This window comes from Grus americana, chromosome 1 (genome assembly GCF_028858705.1).
Source record: "Grus americana isolate bGruAme1 chromosome 1, bGruAme1.mat, whole genome shotgun sequence".
NCBI classification, from domain to species: Eukaryota; Metazoa; Chordata; class Aves; order Gruiformes; family Gruidae; genus Grus; species Grus americana.
The window spans coordinates 138,630,780-138,656,355 of NC_072852.1; the positions used below are offsets into that span (position 1 = coordinate 138,630,780).

Sequence of the window (25,576 nt, forward strand, 5' to 3'; positions counted from 1 at the left end):
ATCACAATTCGCTTTTCAGCAACAGTTCCGCAAGTTTTAAATATTTAAAATTACTTAAAAAGATCAGTGTTACTAGGCTCCTTTCTGAACAATGTTCAAATAACCAAGTCTTTTAATTTTAGAGGAGAGTTTTCATCAACAGCCCTCCAGCTTGAATTTTTTTGCATGCGTTGTGTGTACAGGCGCTCTCTTGCAGGAGATTTTGCAGGGAAAGAACTAAATGCTTTCATGCTGCATGAGCAAATTACCACCCCCACGCTCCATCTTCAGAAACCAAAGGCATTGTAGCCTTCGTCAGAGCAAAGCTCAAGCTCCTTTCAATTTTTCTACAAGAACACATTAAAGACTTAATAGAGAAACTGTGGATAAGGCTTTAATATGTGTTAAAAGATAATTTTAAAGATAAGCATTTTAAGAGGAAAATGTTATTTAAACTACACATAAAATCATATACAGCGGTTAGATATTATGATACAGCGCTGATATCCAGTTAATCCCCTCCCCTAAAATTTTTCTATCTCCCAAAGCTATTTATTTGATTTCAAGATAGAGAGAGAACAACTTCAAGAAAACTCACCTGTTTACATAATACAATGCAACTGGTTAACAGACTTTAGCAAGTCCAGTTGGCCCAGGCAGAGAAATGGAAGTTATAATAGCTGTTACATTACTTTTTAGCACAAAACTTTACTCAAATTTACTGGCATAAACAGTCTCCTGCGTGACAGCAAATCATAATCCCCTGTTGCCTAAGGGCTTATAGTGGAAGGTGAACATTTAACAGACTAGCTTTTAGTACCAGAACACCGTAAAGCCACTCCATATGTTAGAAATATATGAACTGCTGCACTGAGGAGACAAATCAGTCACCTATTTCCAAAGATGCTTTTCATCAAGTAACTTAGGGGAAAATAAAATCTACAATACATCAGCATATGATGCTTTTATGAGTTTAACCACTGGAGACCATATCTTATATTATCTCTAATCTCCCTACTCAACTGTTATCATTAAAATAGCCACAAGAAGATAGCTGGATTTCAAGTGATGCAACAAAAAGTGAGTCTTTAGACAGCTTTCATTCTAATTCTCTTTCAGGGAAAGCAGTAAAACTAAACCAGAACACAAAAATGTACTAATGGTCACAAAATTATCTCTGCTTCTCTCTCCACAAACTTTTTTGTGTGCCGTTCCTCTTGCCTGCCCCCTGTTTCAGCACTTTCAGAAACACGTCTAGGACTTCTCCCAGCGTCTCACGCTTGGTAACACCTACCTTTGGGGGCAGGGGAGGAAACTTTTCATAGAACTACCCTCCGACACTTCCTTTTATCAGACCATGGTGGCCTCGCATACCCCTAGCCATCACTGCATGCACAGCAGAGAACAGATGTGCCAGCAGTAATTACGTGAAAGGAACTTCACGGTAATAAGAAGCTGGAAGTAGAAAAAAGGGGATGGGTGAGGTGGGGTAGCTATCCTCAAGTTTAGAAACAGGGATTCAAAATTCACCAAAGGCAGAGGGAGAAGCCATGCTTCAAGGGTGCGGGGAACGAGCAAATTGGATGGGGGAGAAACAAAGCTATATTACTGTAGTGTACTGTAAACCAAGCAGAGGCTTTGGAGACAGTCCAGCACCCATTTGATGGGATCCAGGAGCTGCTGGTGAGCCAGAGCGGAGCATCACACCGACCTGCAGGACACGCACCTGAGCGCTGGGCTGAGTGCCATTGAGAGTGAGGAATGGGAAGGCAACGGGAGGAGCCTGCAAGGTTTAGCACTCTCATTTAGCCACAACCAACCCCAGATCCCCAGAATAAAGCATTTGGGATGCTCTTGCAGAACCATGCATCTCTCAGCTCAAGCAGCCTGGAAGTTTTAAAATGGACAACAGAAGGATGAAAAAGAATGCAAGTGGGACAATTTATCACACAACTCCTGCCTTGATCCTGAGGTATGAGAAGAATTCGGTTCAAAACTTCGCTACTGAAGAGCTACCCTGTGCCAGTGGCCATATGTATTTAGATTAATCATTCTTGAAAGATCAAGAATCCATGCTGTGGTATTTAATTTTGAAAAGGGCATTTACATACATGAGAGGAATATTTTTAAAAGGAACAAGCCAGATGGTATAATGCTAAGAGATAACATGCCACAGAAGATACCATATATGAAACTCAGAGAAAATACATAACACCTACCAAAAAACCCAGAAGACCACCCTTTTTCCTCCCTCCTCTCTGTCCCCTCCAAAGGCTGGATTAAACAGTAATTAAAAGGACATCCACCAGAGAACTAAAGTGCTACCCAAATGAGGAAAATCCAGAACTATTCTAGCAAAACAGATGTATAAACAGAAGTTAAAAAAAAATTAAAAAGAAAAGCTGAGGTACAAATTCTTAAAGGTGTTAGAACAAAAAAAGGAAAAATTTTAAAAAGCGCACTTTTTCAAACACAGGTATCTGCCAGACAGATTATAGGGCCAAAAGTACAATACTGTAAGAATATGAAAGAAATAAGGCCACAGTAGAAAACTGACATGGCATCCCCTTCACGTTTCTGTGAGCAAACAGCCTACATAGGAATTATTCTAAGATGCTGTTCACCATTAAGTGGGTAGTCACGAGTTACCTGGATTAGATGATAATCACCTGAAACTCCTATAGGAAATTCCTGAAATAGTAGTTGTGATGCACAACCACCCATTCCTCTGACACTTGGGCAATTGCTTGAGCCAAGTGACACATGCAATGTTTGGGGAGGGAGGGTGTGAGGGTGTTGAAGAGAGAGAATGGGAGAAAGAGAGCAAGAGTAAAAAAAAAAAAAAAAAAATTGTGAATCTTGAGAACTTCAGAACCATAAACTTAACATCTAAATTAAGCAAACGAGTAGAAATTATATGAAAAGATTCAGCAGCTGTACTAACTAGTGTGTTAAAATGACAAAGAATCATTTGGGCTTGTGCAGAAAAGCCGTGTCTTGGATGCATTACTGTTCTTAGAAAGAGTCACTACACACGTGGACAACAGTGATCTTGGATGACAGACTATTTGGATTTTTAGAAGATTCTAAAAAAAATTATCCTCACCAGAGGCTCTTAAAAAATTGACTGCCATGGGACAGAATCTCACTTGCATCACCACATGATTAACAGATTAACAGAAGTGGTTGGATCTAGATGATTTACAAAAGGGGTGAAAAAGAAGGTGGCCACAGTTGCTGCTGTGAGGAAATTATTCTGAGTAATAAAGACACAAGCCAAAGATTTCCTAGCATTGAGTGAATGGGCCATAAAACAATGGATGAAATTCAGATTTAATAAATACAAAGTAACCCACAGGATAGCTTTTCCTATACCTCAGCAACATACACAATGATGTATAACTGAAATTACTGCTATGCGGGAAGGAAAATCTGCATTTCACAGACCATTCTATGAACCTATCTCTGTACTCCACAGCAGTAAAAAAAAAAAAAAGGAAAAAAAAAAGTCAAGATAAAGGAAACATTCTGTTACTTTATGAATTCACAGTGCACCCTAATGTTGTTGCAGTTCTCCCACTGCTCCAAAAGGAACATATGAGAATGTGCAAAGACACAAAAGAAGAAAATAAGGACGGGCAAAGCCATACAACAGCTTTCACAAAGGAGACACCCCATCTGTCCCTACAGAAGAGAGGCTTTTTCTCACAACACATCAGCACAAAGAGCTATGGATGTCAAAAGTCAATGTGGGTCCAAAACCAGTTAGACACTTTTCTAAAAGAGAAACTCATCAAGGGCTGTTAACCACTTAGGATTGCACCTCTTAGCTGCAGATCAGCAGAGGCTGGGCAAGGATACGCAGCAGCATGGCTCTGGGTTTGCCATGTTTTCATTTTCTCTGAGCATCTGCTACTGTTCTGTCAGAGAAAGGAAACCTAACCTGCTTAGGTAGACCTTTGGCCTGCCCTAGCATGACTGTTCTTAAGAATAAACTTCCATCAATTTCCTTCATTTATCAGTGATTCTCTACTCTGCTGTGATGAGACCCCGCCTGGAGTACTGCATGTAGCTCTGGGGCCCCCAACATAAGAATGACATGGAGCTGCTGGAGCAAGTCCAGAGGAGGCCACAAAGCTGATCAGAGGGCTGGAGCACCTCTCCTGTGAGGACAGGCTGAGAGAGTTGGGGTTGTTCAGCTTGGAGAAGAGAAGGCTCTGGGGAGACCTTATAGCAGCCTTCCAGTACCTGAAGGGGCCTACAGGAAAGGTGGAGAGGAGGGACTGTTTACAAGGGCATGGAGTGATAGGAACAAGGGGTAATGGCTTTAAACTAAAAGCTGGAAGGTTCAGATTAGATACTAGGAAAAAATTCTTCACTGTGAGGGTGGTGAAACACAGGAACAGGTTGCCCAGAGACATTGTGGATGCTCCACCATTGGAAGTGTTCAAGGTCAGGTTAGATGGGGCTTTGAGCAACCTGATCTAGTGGAGGGTGTCCCTGACACTGGGACATTGGACTACATGATCTTTAGAGGTCCCTTCCAACCCAAAGCAGTCTATGATTCAAGGTTACACTGTCTAAAAGTGTGATATTTATTCATCTGTTGTTAGTCAGTAACGTACACAAAAACCTATGTACACTGGAAAGACATAGTAGTTCATAGCAATGAAACTTGTAGTATTTACAAGTATTTACAGAAATCTCAGGAAGACGAAAGGTGGCAGGGGACTCCTAATACATCAATAGATGCTGCTGGACTCTCTCCTTTGTTGCCTCTATATGCATGGGAAGAGCCACAGAAGTGTTTTCCCAGTTTCAGACAAGATACGAACTTTGAAACAGCCCAAGACTGTACTACATCATCCATTAGTCCATATGATACATACAATGACATCATTGGCAAAAAGAACGGTCTGATAGATGCCTCAATAATCCATATCTTAATGATAAAGAAATGCTAATGTAAATAGAGAAAGGGCTTCAGCAGCTCACATTTGTGAAGTTTTTGTTAATAGCTAAGAGCCTGTGAGTATGCACGTTGGCTCTCCTGCACTTCTTCCAGATGACAACGAGTAGTTGCACACAACTTGCTGGAAAGGGAAACCTGCAATTTATATTTTATTTTTAACTTCATGCAAGAAGGCATTTTCACATGGGAATTCATTATTGTTAGGAACTCAGATATCTGAAGCATTACTTCAACCAAACTGGTATGTTCTGGCTGCATGAAAAGCATGTTTTCTTCTCCCTTTGACTGAATAATTAATCTCCCTCAAAAAAGAGCACTTCAACCTTTATAACAGTCCTTATTATACTTAAAATGTTTTTTAAATAGAGGACACTTCACTTTATAAGCTCTTGAATAAAATGAACATAGAAATTGTTAGTACGGTGCACATTAGATGAAAAAGTAATCACACATATTTTATAATTTATTTCTTACAAAATACCACTTGTTAGGTCATTCGATACTTAGCAAACTGGTAGGAAATATTTCTTTCCTTTAGAAGAATTAACGTGAAAAATGACAACAGCTGTCAGTAAAGTGTAGAGCAGAGAAGTTAGACCTCTTTTGCACCATAAAATATTGAAGCTTGTTAATACAAGCATGAAATGTTTGCCAAAGTAATTTTTCACTGCTTTGTAAGGAAGCAGTTGCCCTAGATTATACCGTTTCTTCCTCAAGAGGAAAAAGGCAGAAGGTGAAAACATTTTGCTTATATAGTTCTGTTTAAAACATTAAACTTGGGTATTTAGGGCAACTTAGGCATCAAGAATGACTTTTACTTTGTTTTTGTATGGTAAAGGCTGTTCCTCCGTCTTCAAGAGCTGAGATAGGAGCAACTAGTAAGGCATGAAAAGTCTAAAAGAAACGTCTTACAGTGTTTAATTAGAGTTGAGTCATGCTGTGGTCCCATACTTGACATGCACTTGTACTTGACACCTATTAAATGCTGAAAGATTTTCTGCAACCTGTGATCTCATAAATCCTTTTTCACTTTTTGAAATTATGCAATTTTCATAAGACATTGCAGAAACAAATTAATTGAGATACAAGTCAAATGTTGTTAGAAAGTAAATAAGAGCAATGGCTGTGAACATTGCTAGCAGATGGCAGTCTTAAGAATTACATCATAAAGCACTATTCGTTTGATGCAGATTGACTCCTATGTGTGCTGTGTCATCCTGCAGGAAGCCACAGACTACAGGCCAGAGCACACAGTTCCATCTTTAACCTTTTGAAGAGCTGTGTTGGTTTAGAAATTGGGGAGACATCTATAGAGAAGTTAATTATATAACCAGCATGTCATTTGACAAATACAGAGAGAGAGAGACCTGTTTAAAGAAGGACAGACTATACACATCTGTAAAAAGCTACTGAGCTTTTGTAACTAATCTGAAATAGAAAGAGTAGCACCATTAAGAACAAGAAAGGATCAACTTTTGTTTTACAGGTCAGACTCACATAACACTTTTAAAGCAGTCCTAAAGTTAAAAACATGTTGAGAATTGTATCAAGCCTGAGTATAAAAATATTCAGCTCATGTCAGATGACTGCATGCCTGTAAGTTCATAACAAGAGTGCCTCGGTTCTTGCATGAGAGATGATAATGGCTACTATGGACCACTGTTTTCTCTTCCTATAAAAATACTACTCCCAGCTATTAAATACTGCAATTCAGAAGAACATGTTGTAGCTTTTCTAAGAAGGGAGATGAAACAACCTGAATTCATTGGAAGCACTCAGTAATCTCAGAGGGGAAAAAATACAACCCAAAGATGAAAGGAGTTCACAAATTATCATCAACTTAAAAAAAAAAAAACAAACCAAACCCAAAACAAACCAACTTTCAGAAGTAATGTCAATTTAGGTTTCACAATTGTGTACCAAAAAAAAGAGCACCAAAAAAACCCCCAACCCTTTAGGAAAATGAACCAGCAGCAAAAAAAACAGGAGAAAAAAATTGCTTATCAAGCACTTTTTTCCCCCTTTCCTTTTTTAACTATTTGCTGTTACAATACTCCAACCCTTTTCCATTCTAGATTCAGTGCATTAAAAAGATTCATATTTCTCCTGACAATAATGAGGGAAGCTGTAACAGTAAACATTCAAAGTTCATATAAACCCCAAACAATTAATTTTTATTCATTTTTTTGCAAAACAACTGGCGAGAAGCAAGTCAGAGGCACCCTGTAGCACTGGACAGTCTCTAACCCAGAGAAGGCACCCGTGGACTCCACAGCTGGCTCCCAGCTTGGGTCCCTGCACATCTAACCCACTCAAATGCTAAAGGGCTGCTCCTGTGTCCAGCACGGTCACGTTGACGTTGGTAGCAAAAAGGCAACTGTAGCACACAGGCCTCAGGAGCACAAAATAAGGGCCATCAGCAACATAATCCAAACTCAGATTTTCAAAGAGAATATTAAAATATGACCACAAGGAAGACCTTAGGTTTGGTTAATATTCATGTTCTAGAATATACCACAGATTAGGTAGATTTGCTAGCCATTTGCAGATTGCTAGCTTTTGAAAGTAGGAAACTAAATGCCTTTAGGGCAATTCAAAAATCATAAAATCAATTCATGTCATGATGAGTCCAGTGCCTTTTGAGTGCAGGAACGCCTTGTTAAATTAAAAAAGAGCACATGGAAATACATATGTTTTCCCATAGGACAGCCATTCATCATAATGCAGTGGTAGTTCACAACACAGGAATTAAATGCCCAAATAAGATATTTTTATTTAGTTATTTTTTTAATATGGAAGACATATAAGCCCTCTGCATAACACAAGCGCTGAGGGAAAGATTGCGAAAGAGACCATTTTACAAAACCTCCTGTAATGCAGTGAAATGGTCAAATACATCTGAAATAGTATGTCAAAATAGGCTTTGGAGGAAAAAAGAGGAAAAAAGAGGAAAAAAGAGGAAAAAAGAGGAAAAAAGAGGAAAAAAGAGGAAAAAAGAGGAAAAAAGAGGAAAAAAGAGGAAAAAAGAGGAAAAAAGAGGAAAAAAGAGGAAAAAAGAGGAAAAAAGAGGAAAAAAGAGGAAAAAAGAGGAAAAAAGAGGAAAAAAGAAAAAGTTATTGCAGCTAGTGCCCAGTCATGTGATTTTCATGGATTCCATGATTATAAAGCAAGAATTGTGCTGCACAAACACTGCTAAAATGCTGGCGTAGGAGTATCATTCACATGCTTTTGTGACTAGGGTTCAGCACTAGTGGATGGAAATCGTTTTACTTGTCCAGAGATGCTGTCTGCCTACAGAAGCACGTCTGCTCCTGGCTGATTGTGCTGCTGCCTCCCTTCTCCCTCCCCTCCTGCCCGATCTCCCCTCCATGCGCCTGCGCACACGTTCACACTCTCACGGGCTATTCATTTTGAAATCACTACGGTAAGTACAAAGGGCTACAAAGAATTAGAAAAATAGCAGATGGTCTCTTCAGCTGGGCCATAAGCAATGCAAAATACAACTGTATAAAACCACAAATAAATACTAATTTGTTGTAAACGACAAGAGTACGTTTGCCATAGTTCATAATTTTCTCTCCCCTTGAGAGATTAATACTGCTTACAGAACTAAGAAAAGCCCGTAGGAATTATTTTTCTTATACATACATTTCTTCTGTTACAAAAACCAGAGCTATCAGACCTGGCGACAGCAGTGCGTGCAAAATCTCGGTCCAGCTGCCACATGCCACTTAAGCAGCCGCAGTATCAGCAATCGCCGAAATCACTGCTTACATTACAACAGCTCCGGCAAAGTGCAGGCCAGGAGGAGGGCACCCCATGCGTGCTAGACATTTAAAAATTTTAACTGCATTGTGCACACAGTCATACATTTGAACAAGGTCTGAAAATATTGTACAGTTTAACTAAAAACATGAATTAACAGAGAAAAGAGGAGCTGATCAAATGGGAAAACAACTTTTAGTGGCTTCTGTTGACGTACTGCATTTTGCAAGGGCACAAGCAGAGAAAAGTCCAATTTACAGCACTACTGTGTTCCAGTAGCATACTGTCTTTGCCAAGGATAATACTGGAAAACTCTTTTGGGAAACCTCAAGCATTCCCTCCCTCCCTACCCCTCCCCCCGCCAAAAACCTGTAACTGATAAATACGAAAAATATCTGAATTGTCTCATGCACACAAATAAGAATCATCTGGCTCTGAACAAACTGTAATACACTCAACACTTCACGATTTCTTCAAGCTCACCCTAGAGTCCCCACAGAATTAATGTTGAGATTTATCATGCACGTTCAAGTATGTGGGGAGAAGGAGGGAAACAAGGGAAAAAGGCATTGCAAAAACTGTGAAATCACCATAGCAAAACTTTCAGTTTAGGTCCGGAAAAGATCAGATCAGAGCTGCCATAAGAAATCTCTTAAAGCCAGACATTAAGACATACTTACCTCACAGTGCAGTTCCTTTCATCCAGTTTGTTAACTTTAGAGAAAATAAGCTCCCCATCTTCCTTTAAATCCTCTGCTTGCCTCCTTACTTCAACTGCAACTTCCTAAAAGTGGTTTATAGCACAAGTAAGACACCAAGTCATCATGTTTCAGACTCCTGAAAAATCTATGATTATGGAACCACTTATTTGTGGGTTTGCTCTGTTTGAATATACATGAAGTCAACAGCATAGCATGTCTTAAGCTTGTTTGGATTTAAGTGGTACAGTATGCTGTGACCTCTTGTGCAGCACTACCGACCTGGCAGTGCTTGAGCTCCTGCTCTACTTTGCGGATCTACAGATGAGCTGAACGTTTATATACACCTTCGCAACTTCCATTTGGCAAAGAAGAAAAAAACCCTTGCAAAGACGTTACAGAAGACTTGCTCACATTTTACAAGAGGCAAGTACGCACCAGCTTTTGAATCCCTGAGCGCGTACTTTCTCAGTAAAACACACAACATCGCTGTTCCAGAATTTTATTATCTCGCTATCTTCAAACAACCACACCCAAAGCATAGCTTTGCATTACAAACACTGAACCTACAGGAAATTTAATTGCGCATTAGCACTGGAATCATCTGAATCACATATGCGAAACAACATCTTTATTTACTTCAGTCTGTTGTAAGCATCTTCAATGCACTTATCACCATATTTTCCAGGTGCCTAAACAGGTGTCTGCTTTTTGCCCCAGGAGGCCTGTACTGAACTTAAAGGCACTGACTAATAAACCAGAAATGCATACATGGAATAGATTATATGATGATTTTTCTGCTGGGTAGGCAATTATTTAATAATTTAGTTAATTTAATTTTCAAAATAACTTCCAGGTGAATATTTCCAGTGCTTGGAATCTCTACCCTAGTAAATTATCCGCATACTTAAGTCTGCACGTAGAGTTCAAAAATAACTTTTACAAAACTTCAAGAAAAAGAGTTCACAACTTTTAGAGATCAACATATTTTGATTCTTTTTGAGCTATTCTCATTCTACTCCCTGTATATATACACACACACACAAAGGTGCTGTGTGGATGTGTATGTATGTATGCATGCAATGTTTTTACCAAGAGAAAAAAAAAGAAAAAATAATATACAACTGCATTGCCTCAATTCTTTTCTTGCATAAGGTGAAGTTCAACACAGGTTGAACACGCTATGACTCCTTATACGTATCAGGCAATCTTGCAGCAGCTTGAATAGCCTCTTTTAAACAGAGAGCTTAAAAGACTTGGTTTCTCTGTTTACTTCCCCTGCCACCTGCCAACCATTCCCTGGCCCTGCTCAGTTAAAAATTAACTTAATATTTACTTGCAAGTTGAACAGACATTTGGCATCTTTCTAAGGAATAAATTTGTACATCTTAATCAAGCAAACTGACATAAACCAAAACACTAAGCAGTTTTATTTGTTGCTGTGGTGCAGCTTTAACATGAACAGACATATTTTTAATCTCTAAACTTTATTAGGCAGAAGTTTTGTCCTATGTAGCTTTCATATCAAGCAATTTTAGAAGAAAAAAAAATGAAATCCATGGAAAACGATCAGACCATTAACAAAACTGGACAAAAGTATATATTATTTCCTGTTGGAACATTTGTCTTCATAGTTTCAGAGAACTGAAAAAGCCTTAAAATGGGGAAGGCAGCCACACCAATGAAAAAAAAAAACTTCGTGAACTTTGATCCTCCTATACCTCTACTGTAGAAAAAGAGGATATTATCAAATCAACTGGGTTGTTTTCTTCCATCTGACTACAACACACAAGAAATTACTTGATCCAATTGCTTTTTGCTACACTCAATTCCTGTGCAATACAAACTTTGATCTTCTTCGTTCTACTTATGAGAGCTACCTATAACAATTATCCCTTACTGACAAAAGGCAACCACCACTCTACATTGTGTTCCTAAACTGGAAATTTTCATTAAAATGATCTCATTCCCCCTCCACCACCTTCCTGACCCCTCCCTGGGCAATTTAAAGGATAATGTGAAAGACACTTGTACCTGTTTGTAGAAATCAGTAGAAGGGGACGATCTAGACCTCTCATGGGTGTACTGGGGTTTCTCAAGTTGTTCGTGGCTGGCATCAAGGATATTATCGGCTGAATGGTATCTCCCTGAGTTCCTTGGCTCTATCGGCTTCCGCTGCTCCTTCCACGATGCCTGATACTCTGCAAAGGTTCCCAGGCGCTGCGGCTGTTCAGATTTCACAATCTTATCAGCAGCCTTATTGCTGCTACTGTGGTGGACGTTATCTTTGGAAGCACATGCAGTTTCAAGTCCAACAGAGGCTGCCCGACCTCTTCTCTCATACCATGACTCCTCTCCCTCTTGTCCACCGTGACCTTTCCTATCCGGCCTCTCAGGCTGTCCCTCAGCTAGGCTGTGGGGAGCAGGTTTCTGTGCCAATTTCCTATATGCAGGCTTACTTGTTTCTTCAAAAAACTTCCACCTGTCTGCAAATGAGCCCAGGGCTTCTTCAGATGTATTTGGACGGCAATGAGCACGGCACTCATCCTCCAACATCCCCACCTCATTCATCTTCTCCGGTTCAGAGTAAGACTTCAGTTTTTGCTCTGTTGTGAACCTCTTCCTGGCTCCAATGCGAGAAACATGATGAGTGCCGCTCCCTGTAGGGTTTGCTTTAGCTTGTGTAGCCTCGAGGAATCCAGACGCATCTTCAGAAACCAAAGCCAATAATGAAGAGTTGTAACCACCAGTTTTCTGCTCGGGTGACCTGGGGAGATATTCAGCGGGGCTGGGCTCCAAGTCCCGCCGTTTGAAGGATGTTGCCCTCAGAACTCTGGCCTGTGCTTCCTTGAGGTGATCTTTGTAGGTGCTGGTAAAGTTAGTATCTGGGGAGGTGGTGACATTTTCTGCTGAATCTGGCTTCCAGGTCTCATTGCACTCCTCTGTTTCAGAGGACCCTACTAACGTAGCAGTGCTTCTACTTTTCTGCAGCTTCGCTCTTCTCATTTGGATCTCATTTCTCAGGGTTGTTGCGAAACGATCGCTCCTTCGTGCCTGTTTAGATAAGTGAGTGTCAAAGGGGGCCTGTCGCTCTGTTACCGTTTCTGGGCTGTTGTCAGACTGTTTTTTCCCTTCCTGAGCTAAAGAGTGCAACATTGGGGTCTTCTGAGGAGAAATCTTGCTACTCTCATCTTTCCCCCACCTAAAATCTTTCTGAGAAGACCTGTTTTCTGTGGCAAGGACACAGCCCTTTACATACTCCTGTTGACCGTACCTAGTTTCAGTTTCCTCAGAGCTCCTCTTGAAGTTTTTCTTTTGCCCAGACTTTTCAGTCTGATTGAGTTTTTTAGCTTCTTCTACTATAGCACACCTAGCCTCCCCCTCTCTGTCCACTGGGTAATGACTACTGTTCTCACACCCTTCTGGTGAAGATTCAACAGATTGTTGAGGTAGATAGCATTTTGGTTTTTGGACCATTGTGACAACTGCAGGATTTTCGTGAGGTCCAAGCGATGCATAAGCCCCCGCTGCAGGTTTCCAGCTGTCGTCCTTGAGTTGTAGTGCCTTTGAGCTTCCCTGAGCAGGCTGTTTTGCTGTCACACAATAGTAGCGACTCTGTCCAGTGTTGTCCACCTTCTGTTCAGCAGCACTGTTCAAAGAGGAGGGAATATTGAGCAGACCAGCTTGGTTTGGACTGTAGCCATGAAAATTATCTGTAGGTAACTCCTGAATGCCACTATAGGACAGATAATGTTGCTGATCTTTAGGCGCAGCTAAGACTCTTGCATTGTGAAAAAAAGTGCTTTCATCGCTGTACTGGTGCTGATGGTGGTAACTATAGGTAGGCTGTGCAAACCGAACATCAGTGCTGGACAAGGACGACTGCAGTTTGTTCACAGTTCCTGCATTACTATTGTACCTTTCACCAGTCAAAGAAAAAGTGTGTTCTGAACTGAGCTCAGATTTATAATTTGAGCTGCTGACCCTCCTGTCACATGCTCTGGAGGGCCGCCGCTGCAGCTCCACAGTTTCCAAGTTCCAGTCACTCCTGGGCTGAGACTGATTCAGGGCTGTAAAGTGCTGCGTACTGGCACCCTCTGAGTACACAGGACCGTGGACTTTCTCATGGCCTTTGGTAGCAGCAAAGCTGTCACTACGGAGAGGTGGAGGTGGAGGGGGAGGAGATGAAGACCTCTTCTTATCCGGAACATACCACACAGGTCCAAAACTGGATCTTCCAGAGCTAGCGAGCTTGCCATCAGGGTGTTCCTCTATTCTAGGACTTTTATTGTTCTCGTATTGGATGGGAGCTGGCAAATACCCAGGTTTGTCCTCTATTCCGCTGCTGTCATTCAAGAACTGGCCAGACTTGTTTCCATGCTTTGCATTTTCCCAGTGGCCTACTTTGTATAGCATGTTCTCTGTTGAAGAAGTGTCTGCATTTGATAGAGTGTGGTCAGGGGTGCTAGAACTCGTGGAGAAAGACCCGTAGGCTGAATCCCGCTTACTTTGACTCCCTAGATGATCAATGCTACTATTAGACCTTGCGGAAGAAAGTCTTCCGTACTGGGCTACTTGTGGAGTGTGGTCCCAGCTGTCCATACTTCCCAAGGAGCTGAACTGGTCAGAAGTGCGATGTAGACTTGACTGATCCCACACGTTTGACAGGTCATGAGAAGAACAACTATGGTAGGAAACAAACAAAAAGCCTCAGCATAGATAAATCAGTCAAAAAATGCTACCGCATAATTATAAATATATACCCACCGATTTTACTAACATTGGTTAAGATCCACCTGCATAGCAGTTACTCAAGACAATCAATCTAATAAAAGTGGAAGTCTGAACAAAGTCAGGGCTTTCTCTTTATACTTTGCCACTGATTCAAAGCTTGAAAGTTTAGTAACTAATTCAACTTCCCTCTGTAAGTTTACCAATAAGGCATACGCATTTATCTCCTTGAAGGCTCCCTTCTACCTCTGCAAATTATTGATTTTGTTGACTTTACTTTCAGACAAATTTAGTTTGAGCTCCATTAGCTCCCTCTTTCCCAGGACAAACACCAACTTATTTTTCAGCTTATTTTCCGGGTACCCCAACTCTTCCAGCTCACGTACTTCCCTGTTCACCGTTTGTAATCTAACTCTAAACTTCTTCAGTCCGTAAAGTTATTCCCTTGTCCTGCTTACCCAAATCTGCCCATTCATTTAATATTTTTGTTTCTAAATGAAGGTTCACTAAAAACATTTGCCTCAAATGCCACCATTTTAGTTCTGAGCCTCCAGCCTTCCAGCCTTGTCACTCTCAGGCTGACACCTTTACAACAATGTCATTCAATTCCACCCAGTTCCACAACACTGACAGGAAAAATGTCAGGAGGAGATGCCAGAGCAACACAAGCTCTGCATGGCCAAAACTAAACTTCTTGCCTTCCTTCAAGAATCCTTACCGCCACTGACCGGTTCCTCTCTGCCGCTCTTTCTCTACAGAAATGTCATCTTTGACATTATACTTTCTCTGGATCATTTGCCTAGGACACTATTTCAAAAATCTTATTGCTTCTGTTGTTTTCCTATCTAATCAGTTTTGTTCTGTTTTCTTTCTTTTCTTTTATATCTTTCATAGCACCCATCTCCTGTCAATCCAACGCACTGATGCTGAGATGATAGTCTTTCCAATTATTCTTATCACATCTCCCTGTTTGAACTTCACTGGCAGCCCCTCCTGCTTTTATATACATCAAATTGAAATTCTTGCCCTTGCATGCAAAGCCCCTTGGTAGAAATCCCAGAATTATTCCACTTCCCTGTAGCTATAACTATAAGAAGCATCTATCAAATCTCATGCAGTTAAGAAACCTGTGAAAGCTAGCAATGAAATTAGATTAGTCCACATAAAAATACAAAGAGTGATACAGATCTTTTTTTCTGACAAAAATATTGCAAAGGTCAACTAAACAGTTTCTTGGAATTCACTATTAACATGAGAATTACTTCCCCCCTCCCCCCCATTACTATAGCACTTGTAACTTTTTTTATACAACATGGTCAAAAGCAATTTATGTGAAATAAGAGAAGGTATACTTTGTGCTTATTTTCTAAAAGCATTTTATTAACAAGATACACTAGCATTGCCCTCATCTTGCGGTTTTTTTGTTCTTTCATTCTTTTATTTTCAGCATTTTAAAACATCTTGCTGAATACTTACAAAGATCTTAATTGTCATCTTGGCAGATACTGTGGTTCATGTAAAAAGTGTTTTGGTCATTATTAAAATCTCCTTTGTTAATGAAGAATGTTAGCCAGATATTGGTATGAATTGCTGATATTTTCCCCCTCTTCAGCACTAAGGAGATACGTGGCATCAATTAAAATAAAGATGGCACTTGTGCAGGAAAGCCTCGATTTACAAGTTTCATGTAGATCTGCTGGTATCGAATGTGAAGCAGAGATCATCAGCATAAGAGGTCAAAGCCCTGCTAGAAAACACCTAATAGAAATCCAGCAGATACAGCAAAAGCTTCAAAGAAAGGACAGGAAAGTTTCTGATGGTGTGTTACTGCAAAGCATGGCCTTCTGTGGTTGCAGGGCAATCCTCCCAGGAACCCTGACACGGAAGAGTCTAAAAGCCATTTCTCTGCCCGAGTCTGGCATCCCAGGATATCCTTCTCTCAATAGCTTTTGTACAGTGGATTCACAAAAGCACCTACGCTGCTGTTCAAAGTCTGGCAGGTAAAGTCCAGGAATAATCTACAAATGCCATCCTTGGCCATTTTGGCCAATAAGCCTCACCACTACCACCCTGGGGCATGAGTTTCTGCTTCTGGGTCGTCCCAGAAATGACATCATCTCAGGAAATCAGACCACATGGAATTACAGACCAAATGTACCTGACCCTCATTGCCCCAGAAATTCAGTTTAAGCAGCCTTCTCAAAACATACTTGCCTCACACTCACACCTGTAAGGCCAGAAGAAAGTAGAAGAGGTTGTTGATTTCAACTGCACACCAAGGAGCACAAAAAAAACCCCATAAGGTCCTCTATTATAGTATATCCTACTGGAAAAAAAATGCAGGGTCTAAACTTTCAGCAATTTAAGATAGTGCATACCCTAGTGCACTCATCCTTAGTCTAGGGTGGGCTAGGAAAAAAAATCTGCATCCATGTTGTTAATGTATGACTTCTGTGGAAAAGACAGCAGAAGACTCATAGTGGGAAATTAAGGCACCAGAAGCTTACACGATCTAACTCTCTAGCCTTCTGTGAGAGGCATCTAGACCTGGCCCAGTGCTCCCAAGATAGCTTACAGTTTTTGAATGAAAGTCACATGATAAAAAATACACATGTAGTGGTGGATGTGGAGAGCTGGGCTCCAGAACTACCCTCTCTCCTACCTACACTGGTACAGACTCTTCTGGTCTGTCTGTCTTCCTCCAGCTGCATGTACCTTCTCAAAGGTCCAAATTCAGTAGGCTGGCAAAAAATTCCAACCAAAACCAACCATAAAAACCCCCAAACCAAATCAAATTATCCATAGCTTAATCTAGCATCTACGTAGGTAGCAAGGACAATTTTCAGAGGGTGGTTTTGTTCAGCTGCGCCCCAGCCCACCAACACAGAAAATCCAGGTATATCCTGCTTGGAAGACAGCGAAAGCATCTCTCCCTGATTGAATTCTCCATATTTTACAAGTGATTTAGTTTTCACACTCACAGAGAGAATGCAGGCAGGCACATTCAGAAGAGATTTTAGGCTGTGAATACCAAATGTCAGATGCTTAGTTCAAAGAAGGGCAAGAAATTCCAGAAAGTGCTCAAGGATGGGATCCTCGGACTAGAAATGTACCCTCCTGGGGCTATTTCTATTATCTCCTTGCATACTGCCGCTTTCAGCTACTGATTGGTGTACATCCGGTTCAGCTTGGTGTTTGATTTAGAGTGCACGGTGCTTCTTGGTTTTGTGAATTGTGCTTTGAAAGTCGGGAATCTCTGAAGCCGCTCACCTTCCCTTTTTGCAGACAAGCAAGCCCAAAGAACCCCTCTTGGCAACTGGGATCCTCAAAATACCCAAATCCTTGGGCTGGCACTCTGGGAATGCTGGGCCTCCAGCAGCTGCAGTCTGAACTCAGCTCTGCCACTGAAACTGTCTAGGGCAATAGACACCAGGACTGACAGATCTCCCAAAGACATCACCTTTCAAGTGGGCAGCATAGGCAGCCAAGGGGTTCAGGATGGCAGTGCCCTGGGAACCCTGGTATCAGACTGTGCTAAAGCCACTAAATCTTTCAGCAGCATCTGACAAAGTAGAATTTTCCCTTTTTATTAATATTGGTATCTACAAGCAGTTGCTTCTATTTCTGATATGTGGGGCGACAGAATTGCTCTATTCCCCTCCCTTTTTTCCTTTACACCCACAATTTCCTACCCAAAGCTCGCTTCAAAATGGCCTTGAATCAAATTTTTTTTTCTTATTTAAATATTATGATTCGCCCAGCTCCTATCAAGTCATACTTTAAGACACATGTCTTGTCATATTTTACTTTCACAAGGTACAAGGACAACCATCAAGAAGAACAGGAAGCATATATTGATTTACAGCTCCATCAGAAGATTCAGTAGACCGAAAGTAGAAATACTCTTGAGTTAGCATTGCAACCAGGAGCTCTATAAAATTTTTAGACATTTCTAAATTTTGTTTCTATGTACAAGGACTTTTACTGTCTTCAAATCTATAAATCTAAATCAGCCCATCTAAATGAAATTTAAATACAAACTCTCTAAATCAGTGTAAAGCAGCAGCAATTATAATCAAGGATTTGAGAAATATAATGTGCTAAAACTTCTGTTAATTAAGTATTACAAAATGCATTTTAAAACCTTTCTGTCTAAATGTTAACATTCATACTTTATTCAAGGGCAGATAAGTTATTTTAAAAACAGTAGGGAGCTTCTAAAGAAAACAAATGACGTAAAAACAATTGTAAAAACGACATGAAAAATAAAATAAAACCTTAAAACATCAATATTCTTCTGTTTTAACTACCATGATAAATTAACATCAAGAAGTAATAACAGGGAATGTGCAGCAGTAAGTACAGAAAACACAACCCTACTTTCCAAATTGGGATTGCGTACCAGACTCGTTTTCTTTAATGCTCAACGTAACTATGGCCCAATGGGAACTGAGAAGAAAACAAGCGACAAAAGAAAAAAACCCCAAACAACTAAAAGACTCTTGTGAAAATGCTGAAGAATGTCACCGATGAGCAGGAAACAACCAAGAACCTGTAACCAGGCACAAACAGGCATTACCTAAAGGTTTAAAGTTTCACAACTAAAATGGCATAGGTGCCAGCCTTTCTTCCCTGGTGCTGAATGAAACCTAACAAATATTAAGGTGCTTTAAACAGGGACTGAAAATCATTGGTCTTATTACCCCTCTACACAAGCAAGAGCACAGCTGTAGGGAAGATCAGATTACAGAAAGACACTTTAACTAAGAAAACCAGTAATACCTTAAAGCCCAACAGGAACACATTCTGCACCCTCCCTTTAGGAAAAGACTTTTTAATAGTCTGAAACAGTATTTTTCAATTTCTTCTCCCTTTACTATTTCACTCTAAGTATGATAATTTTGATGGTTTCTTTTTGCCCACAGAAGCTTAGGATTTTACCAATGGACACTGAAAGGAAACGCAGAGCAAGAAACACAACCTTCAGAGTGCCTTTAAAGCTAGTTTCTTACCTTTCAGTCACATGCACATTTCACATACTGTTTCTGAAATCCACTCATCCATATGTCAAACTTCCCATGCTCCCCCTTCAAGCAATGAAAGGACAGGCAATACTGAAGTCGTATAACACAACCATTTTCCATTTGTGGTTTTAATACTCGATGTCACGACCTACATTGTCATTATTGTCTCGTTGCTGGAGCTTGATGTGTGTAACTTAAACGGAGACTCACCTTGCATGATAGCGTGAGTGCCAGGAAGCACAAGCATTGGATGAAGAAAGGTGTGACGTGGCTGTCTCAGGTTGACTTTCTGTGAATTTGGTTGCGTGCCAGGAGTGAGGCCTGCAGGCTAGGTCATTCCTCCTGAAAACGAGAGAGTCAGAATGTACTAGTTTAATGCAAACAGTTCACTCAGGTGACACGCAGAAAAAAACCCCCAAAACTACCAGGGCTATACGGATAGGACAGAGGCATAATGACTTTAGATGACAGCAAATGAGACAACGTTCTACATGCATGCCAGTTTTGAAAAGACACCAGCATTCCTTTAAAATGCTCGAGATGCACTGAAACGTCAATACTCTCCAAGGTCTGTGCTTGCATCTTTTGGGGGTTTTTGGAGGGTTTTTTAAAATGTTATTTAGTTGGGGGGTGGGGTGGTTTTTATAAGGGGCAGAGACCGGCAAACAAATTTTGAAGTACCTGACACGTATCCAGATCTTTAACAGTTAAAGCTAATAGTGAAACTTATGACTCGCTTACAACGCGTCAACAGTACAGTAGGGCTTTGGCAAGGTTTGACTGTTGGTATGTGCTTATGGCAGGAGGTGGGAAGAAAAGAGTTAATGACAGGAAGGAGTAAAGCCATGTTCATTGCTTCATATAAGTTAGCAAGAGTGATATAACTAGTAATTTTAACTTAAGCCAAGTTCTGCTTCAGCTCTTGAAATGTTTGGCACCCCAGGTATGCAGGGGTTTTTTTGGTGGGTTTTTGTTTGGTTTTTTTTGTTTGGTTGGGTATTTTTGTTTGGTTTTTTGGTTGGTTGGTTATTTTAAGAATATGCCTCAAAAATAGTTCAGGAATTCAAAGTCATGAAATACGTATGCGGATATCAGCTTCAAATGTACATGCTCATGTAACTGAAGAGATCCCTTCTAAGTACAACAATCAGTTGCTAGAGGTTTGCACTTTGCAAACCTTTCTATAAAACTGCTCTACACTCCTCTGCCCTTTCCTTCTGCTCAGGAATGAGTAACAACAGCTTGCACTTCCTTCTAGGGACTTGCTGTTTGTAACACCTCTCGGCACTCACAAAATAAGTGCATTCTTTTTTCCCCAATGTTAAATAAGCCTTCTGTGTGGAATTCAGCTGCTTCTGTTTCAGTGAGCACATGCTGAGCTCAGGCCATTTGTGTAGACGCTCTCAGCTGCCTGGGAATGAAGAAGGAACTTCTTGAAGGTAATTCATCCTGCCCTTCTCTTTGGTTCATCTGCATCCTGCTCATCTTGGGAGAAGTGTAATTTAAAATTTAGACGAGGTAGAAGGTGAGACAAATCCCATCCTTCCAAGCCACAGTCTGAAACAAAGGCTTACAGGACCTTAGCTCTTGAGGGTTTTTTTTTTAATGCACTTATGAATTTTACTTACATATTTATGAAGTTTATTACTGCAAAGTTAAGTAATTTGTCTAAGTTATAAAGTAATTTGTAAGCTGAGAAAGTGTTCCCTATTTTCAAATTGAACTCTAAAGGCAGTTCTATGTTTTTTTACTCATTCCCCCTTTTTATAAATTTGGGTTATCAGACAACCACCGGATATAGACAACAAAACTCAAGCTCATTATAAATCCAGTATCTTCAAAACAGGTTAAATTGGAGTACATGGCTTTTTTGCAGTACATTCAGGAAGATCTGATGAATTCGATGATGAATTGCCTTTCCAAACTCTGCATGCAGGACTACAAAAGGAGAATAATAATTCTACAGGGAAGCTGTAATTTCACTAAGAAGCATAGCATCATTACTGTCACTAAAAAAAAGAAGTAATTGTTTCCATAAACAAAAGCCTACTCTTCCCAGCATGACAAAAGAGAAAACAGTTAAGCAGAGCATCACTATGTTGTTGTTTCTTGGTAGAACATGAAAATTCAGAGAATCAGTGGAGGAGCTCAAATACTCTCAGTGCAAACGGGCACAAAAGATTCTTCTCAGCCATGCGATGCTGGGCTCTAGACAGTCCTTGTATACTCCAAGCGCCCCAAGCCTGTGTTCAGGTATGGGGGTGGGGGAAAAAACCCAAAATCATTCCACTGTTCAGCTGCACAGAACATCAAAGGGGTTTTTTCCCCCCCAGCTCACCTCTAATGGTATTGAGAGCAGCTTGGTAAACCACAAATACCTATTTGGGCAGATTCAATAGACCTCGTAGGGATCGATTCATCAAAAAGGTTTATCTATTACGAGACGATTACTTTTCTATGATGCACCACTAAGGAAACACGAGACTAGAAAACTAGCACAATACAAGAAATGTTTGGAGCGGGAGGAAACAAAGGTTGGGAAAGAGGACTTCTGCGATGGTTTTCTATGGGTTTGGCCAAATCACTGGGATGGAACAGAAGGGACGCACTTGTAAAGTCAGTACTGTACCTCATGGAACTTCTCAAGATCTTCATAAGATAGTTTCTCGCCACATGAACATCATTTTCAGATTGCATTTTCTGTGCTACAATATCCACCACCACTTTCATCTTCCTGAGCAGCCAAGCAAGGGGAGGAACAGACTGGACTGAGTTGTGACATGAGGCAAGTCAAGCGGACAAGAACTTACAAGTTCTGTTTCATTTTTTGTATTTGTGAACACATGTATATTTTTGAGAAGTTTGTTGGGGTTTTTTTAGACATAATAGTCTGAACAGCCTAAAAATACTGGTGGGATACCCAGAGGGTACAATCACGTAGACACCTGCTTTCATTGAAGTCCACAACATGACTAAACATTAATTTACTACGCATAGTCAACAATGCTTTCTGCTGGATTCTCACCACTTAATTACATCTATTATTTCCTGCACTTCAAGAAACAATTTTTTCTAACAATAAATGGAGCACAGCATGACTATTGATTCCAAAATTCAGCACAAATGGGTAGAAGGACTGAAGAGATTGAAAGACTCAAACCAGGAATATTTTGCAGGCAACTAAAGATGCTGGAAGCTAGGCGTTTATATTCTAATGCAATAACTCTGTATTAATTCTGAGTGACAGAATGAGATCATCTGAACCTGCAACCCAGAAAACCTCTAGCATTAATGGAAGCATTAACAAAAGCATTTCACTGAGTGTCTCTCTACCAGTGCTTTTACAAAAGCTGCTGGAAGGAAAATGCTGGTAAGCTTTGAAGATGTGATACAAAGGGAAAAAAACAATTTATACTGACTATAAGCAAATTGTTAGATAGTGGTCTCAATTACATGTGTGTGTAAATACTTTAAGAATAAAACAACCTTTCCAATACAGTTTTTCAGAATAAATCTGTCCTTGTATAGTTACTGCTTGGAAGTCATTAAGAAAGACATTCTGAATTTCACCAGCTATAGAGATTAGAGATACTGACTTAGATTACTGCAGAATACTGAGGAGGCTGACTGAGAGGAAGAGAGAATATGTACTTCCTTGACCAAGAGAGAAAAATAATTACACTGGACTGCAAACAACAACAAAAGTCAGAAAAATATCTTAAAAATGAAAAGTAGACAGTAAAGTGAATAAAGTAACTGAACCAGCTCAGCATATGACAAAGTATCAATGAATATGAGCCATTTCCTCTGTTTTCAGACATATTCTGAATCCCTGTATGTACTACCATTCAGATAAAAGGCCAGGAGACAACAACAGAGTAGTTTATTTCCCCCCCGCAACAGAATTTCTGTTTCATCTCCATCTACCAAGGAGCACCCTTGTTGTAACCCTACTACACAGGCTTTGGCATTGGGAGTCCCAAAGCAAAAGGAGGACAGGCAGTTCCAGGGACCTGCATCCAGGTGGAAAGCATTCGCAAGGATTTATTTGCCTGTTAATGCTTCATTCCGGCCCTCTGCTGAATCAACCAAGATGGAAGGCCTGACTGCTGGCTCACATCTAAGCGTAAGGCTGCAAATCGTTCCCTGCAAGTAGCGGCAGCTACACATGACAGAGGCTGTACGGTACTTCTGAAACAGAAAACTGGCTGTCGTTCATGTCGTTACTGGCCCCTTCTCTTTAGCTCAAAGGAGTGTTTGTAATACCACCAGCGCTGACATACCCACACAAAGACATTCTGACCCACCTCAAGAACAAGGTAACGAACAGTTCCTACAGGGATTTTTCAGGGAAACCTTTGGAAATGTGAAAATGAACGCAGAGTCATACTGGTGGGGCATTTTAGCCAGGACTGCCCAGCCACTCTCGTTTTTAAAGGCTATCTCCTGTTATTTCATGTCCGTATGTTGTCCGAAATTTACTGATCCGTAAGATTACTTTCCACGTTAAATCTAAATAATTCTTCAAAATGGCTGAGCTCGTCTGAGGGGAGAAAAAAAACCAACCTCCTTTCCAGTTCACGAAAAGCCGCTCCCCCCTCCCCCCCGCGCCGGGTTTCACCTCCGCTAACAAAGCCGGCGCAAAGCTGCCGCACGGAGGTGTTTCAATCACGGACACACGGAGCCGCTGCTCCCTGCCACCGCACCGCCCCCTGCCGGCCGCGGGCCCCGCCCCCCGCGGGAGCCCAGCTCCCCACGATCATACAATCACAGAATGGTTTGGGTTGGAAGGGACCTTAAAGACCATCTAGTTCCAACCCCCCTGCTGCGGGCAGGGACACCCTCCACTAGACCACGTTGCCCAAAGCCTCATCCAGCCTGGCCTTGAACACTTCCAGGGAGGGGGCATCCACAGCTTCTCTGGGCAACCTGTGCCAGTGCCTCATCACCCTCACAGTAAAGAATTTCTTTCTAACATCTCATCTAAATCGACCCTCCTTCAGCTTGAACCCATTACCCCTTGTCCTGTCACCACACTCCCTGATAAACAGTCCCTCTCCAGCTTTCCTGTAGGCCCCTTCAGGTACTGGCAGGCCGCAATTAGATCTCCCCGGAGCCTTCTCCTCTCCAGGCTGAACAACCCCAACTCTCTCAGCCTGTCCTCACAGGAGAGGTGCTCCAGCCCTCTGATCAGCTTCGTGGCCCTCCTCTGGACTCGCTCCAACAGCTCCATGTCTCTCCTGTACTGGGGCCCCCAGAGCTGGATGCAGTACTCCAGGTGGGGTCTCACAAGAGCAGAGTAGAGGGGCAGGATCACCTCCCTCGACCTGCTGGTCACGCCTCTTTTGATGCAGCCCAGGACATGGTTGGCTTTATGGGCTGCAAGCTCACACTGCCGGCTCATGTTGAGCTTTCGATGAAAGCATCTACTCCAAAAATCAAATAGAATTCAACTTCAGCTCTCCTATCTGCTTACTACTACTTCTTATTGCTATTATGATAATTAATCCTTCCCCAGGACACTGAAGTGGTACACTGTTCTTCTGTGACCCTGAAACACATTGCACGACGGTAGGTTTTTTTTTTCTGGCGGCTGCAGAATTCACAGCACGGCTGTGAATCAGCAGTCATTATTTATAGTTCCCCCTGTGGCACATCTAACCAGAAGCAGGCATTTGATGCCAGTCCTTGCAAATACAATGCTTCCTACTGTTCATCAGTATCAGCTACACCAAGAAATAAAACCTCGTTTCAGACAAGAATTTCAAATTTTTCCAATTTAAAAGGAAGGATGAATCAGTGGCCTCAGTCGGAATTGGGTTGTATCTACAAAGAACTGTTACACACTGTCAGCACTAATTAATTATATTAAAGATTCTTTAAAAAATGTATTTTACAGTCACTTTGGTTTCTACAGAACATTTTTTGTTCACATAGCTGCAGACCACCGTTTCACAGTACAGCCCCCGTGCTTCAAGGTACAACTTCCCTGCAAGCCCCAGAATTTGGGAACGAGTCAGTGGTAGTTAGACTGAACACTGGCTAGCAAAATAAAATTCTTCTCCCTCCATCCACCAAGATGCAACTCGGACTTTTCAGCAGTGAAGCAAAGCCTCTCTCCAGTGCTTTGTTTTTAATCCAGCCCCAGTTCACATTTTGACAGTTGCAGCAGGAGGTCCAAACTGCTTACAGTTATTTCAAGCTTTGCCTATAACCAGGACTTTGTCCTGATTCCAGTGTAAGGTAAATGGCTACAAGGCTGCCTGACCTGCACGCCAAGGATTAAATGCTAAGGAAACGCGGAAAGGCTGCAGCACTGAGATAAAATGGAAACCTGCACGTGCTTAAAGGTCAAATGCCCAATTCATTGGCATTCTCAAACAAGAAGCACGCTCGGACACCGCACG

The 25,576-nt window shown here is 41.2% G+C and overlaps 1 protein-coding gene across 2 annotated transcripts in view; it reads right to left on the bottom strand.

Moving 5' to 3' along the window:
• The window catches only part of SHROOM2 (shroom family member 2), a 131,368-nt gene that overhangs the window by 26,495 nt on the left and 79,297 nt on the right, over positions 1-25,576 (bottom strand). For both annotated transcript variants that reach the window (XM_054835790.1, XM_054835781.1), the window contains exons 3-5: positions 19,380-19,511; positions 11,449-14,098; positions 9,397-9,500 (exon numbers count right to left, since the gene is read on the bottom strand). In XM_054835790.1, the coding sequence (XP_054691765.1) occupies positions 9,397-9,500; positions 11,449-14,098; positions 19,380-19,511 (2,886 nt within the window). The remainder of the gene's footprint in view (positions 1-9,396; positions 9,501-11,448; positions 14,099-19,379; positions 19,512-25,576) is intronic.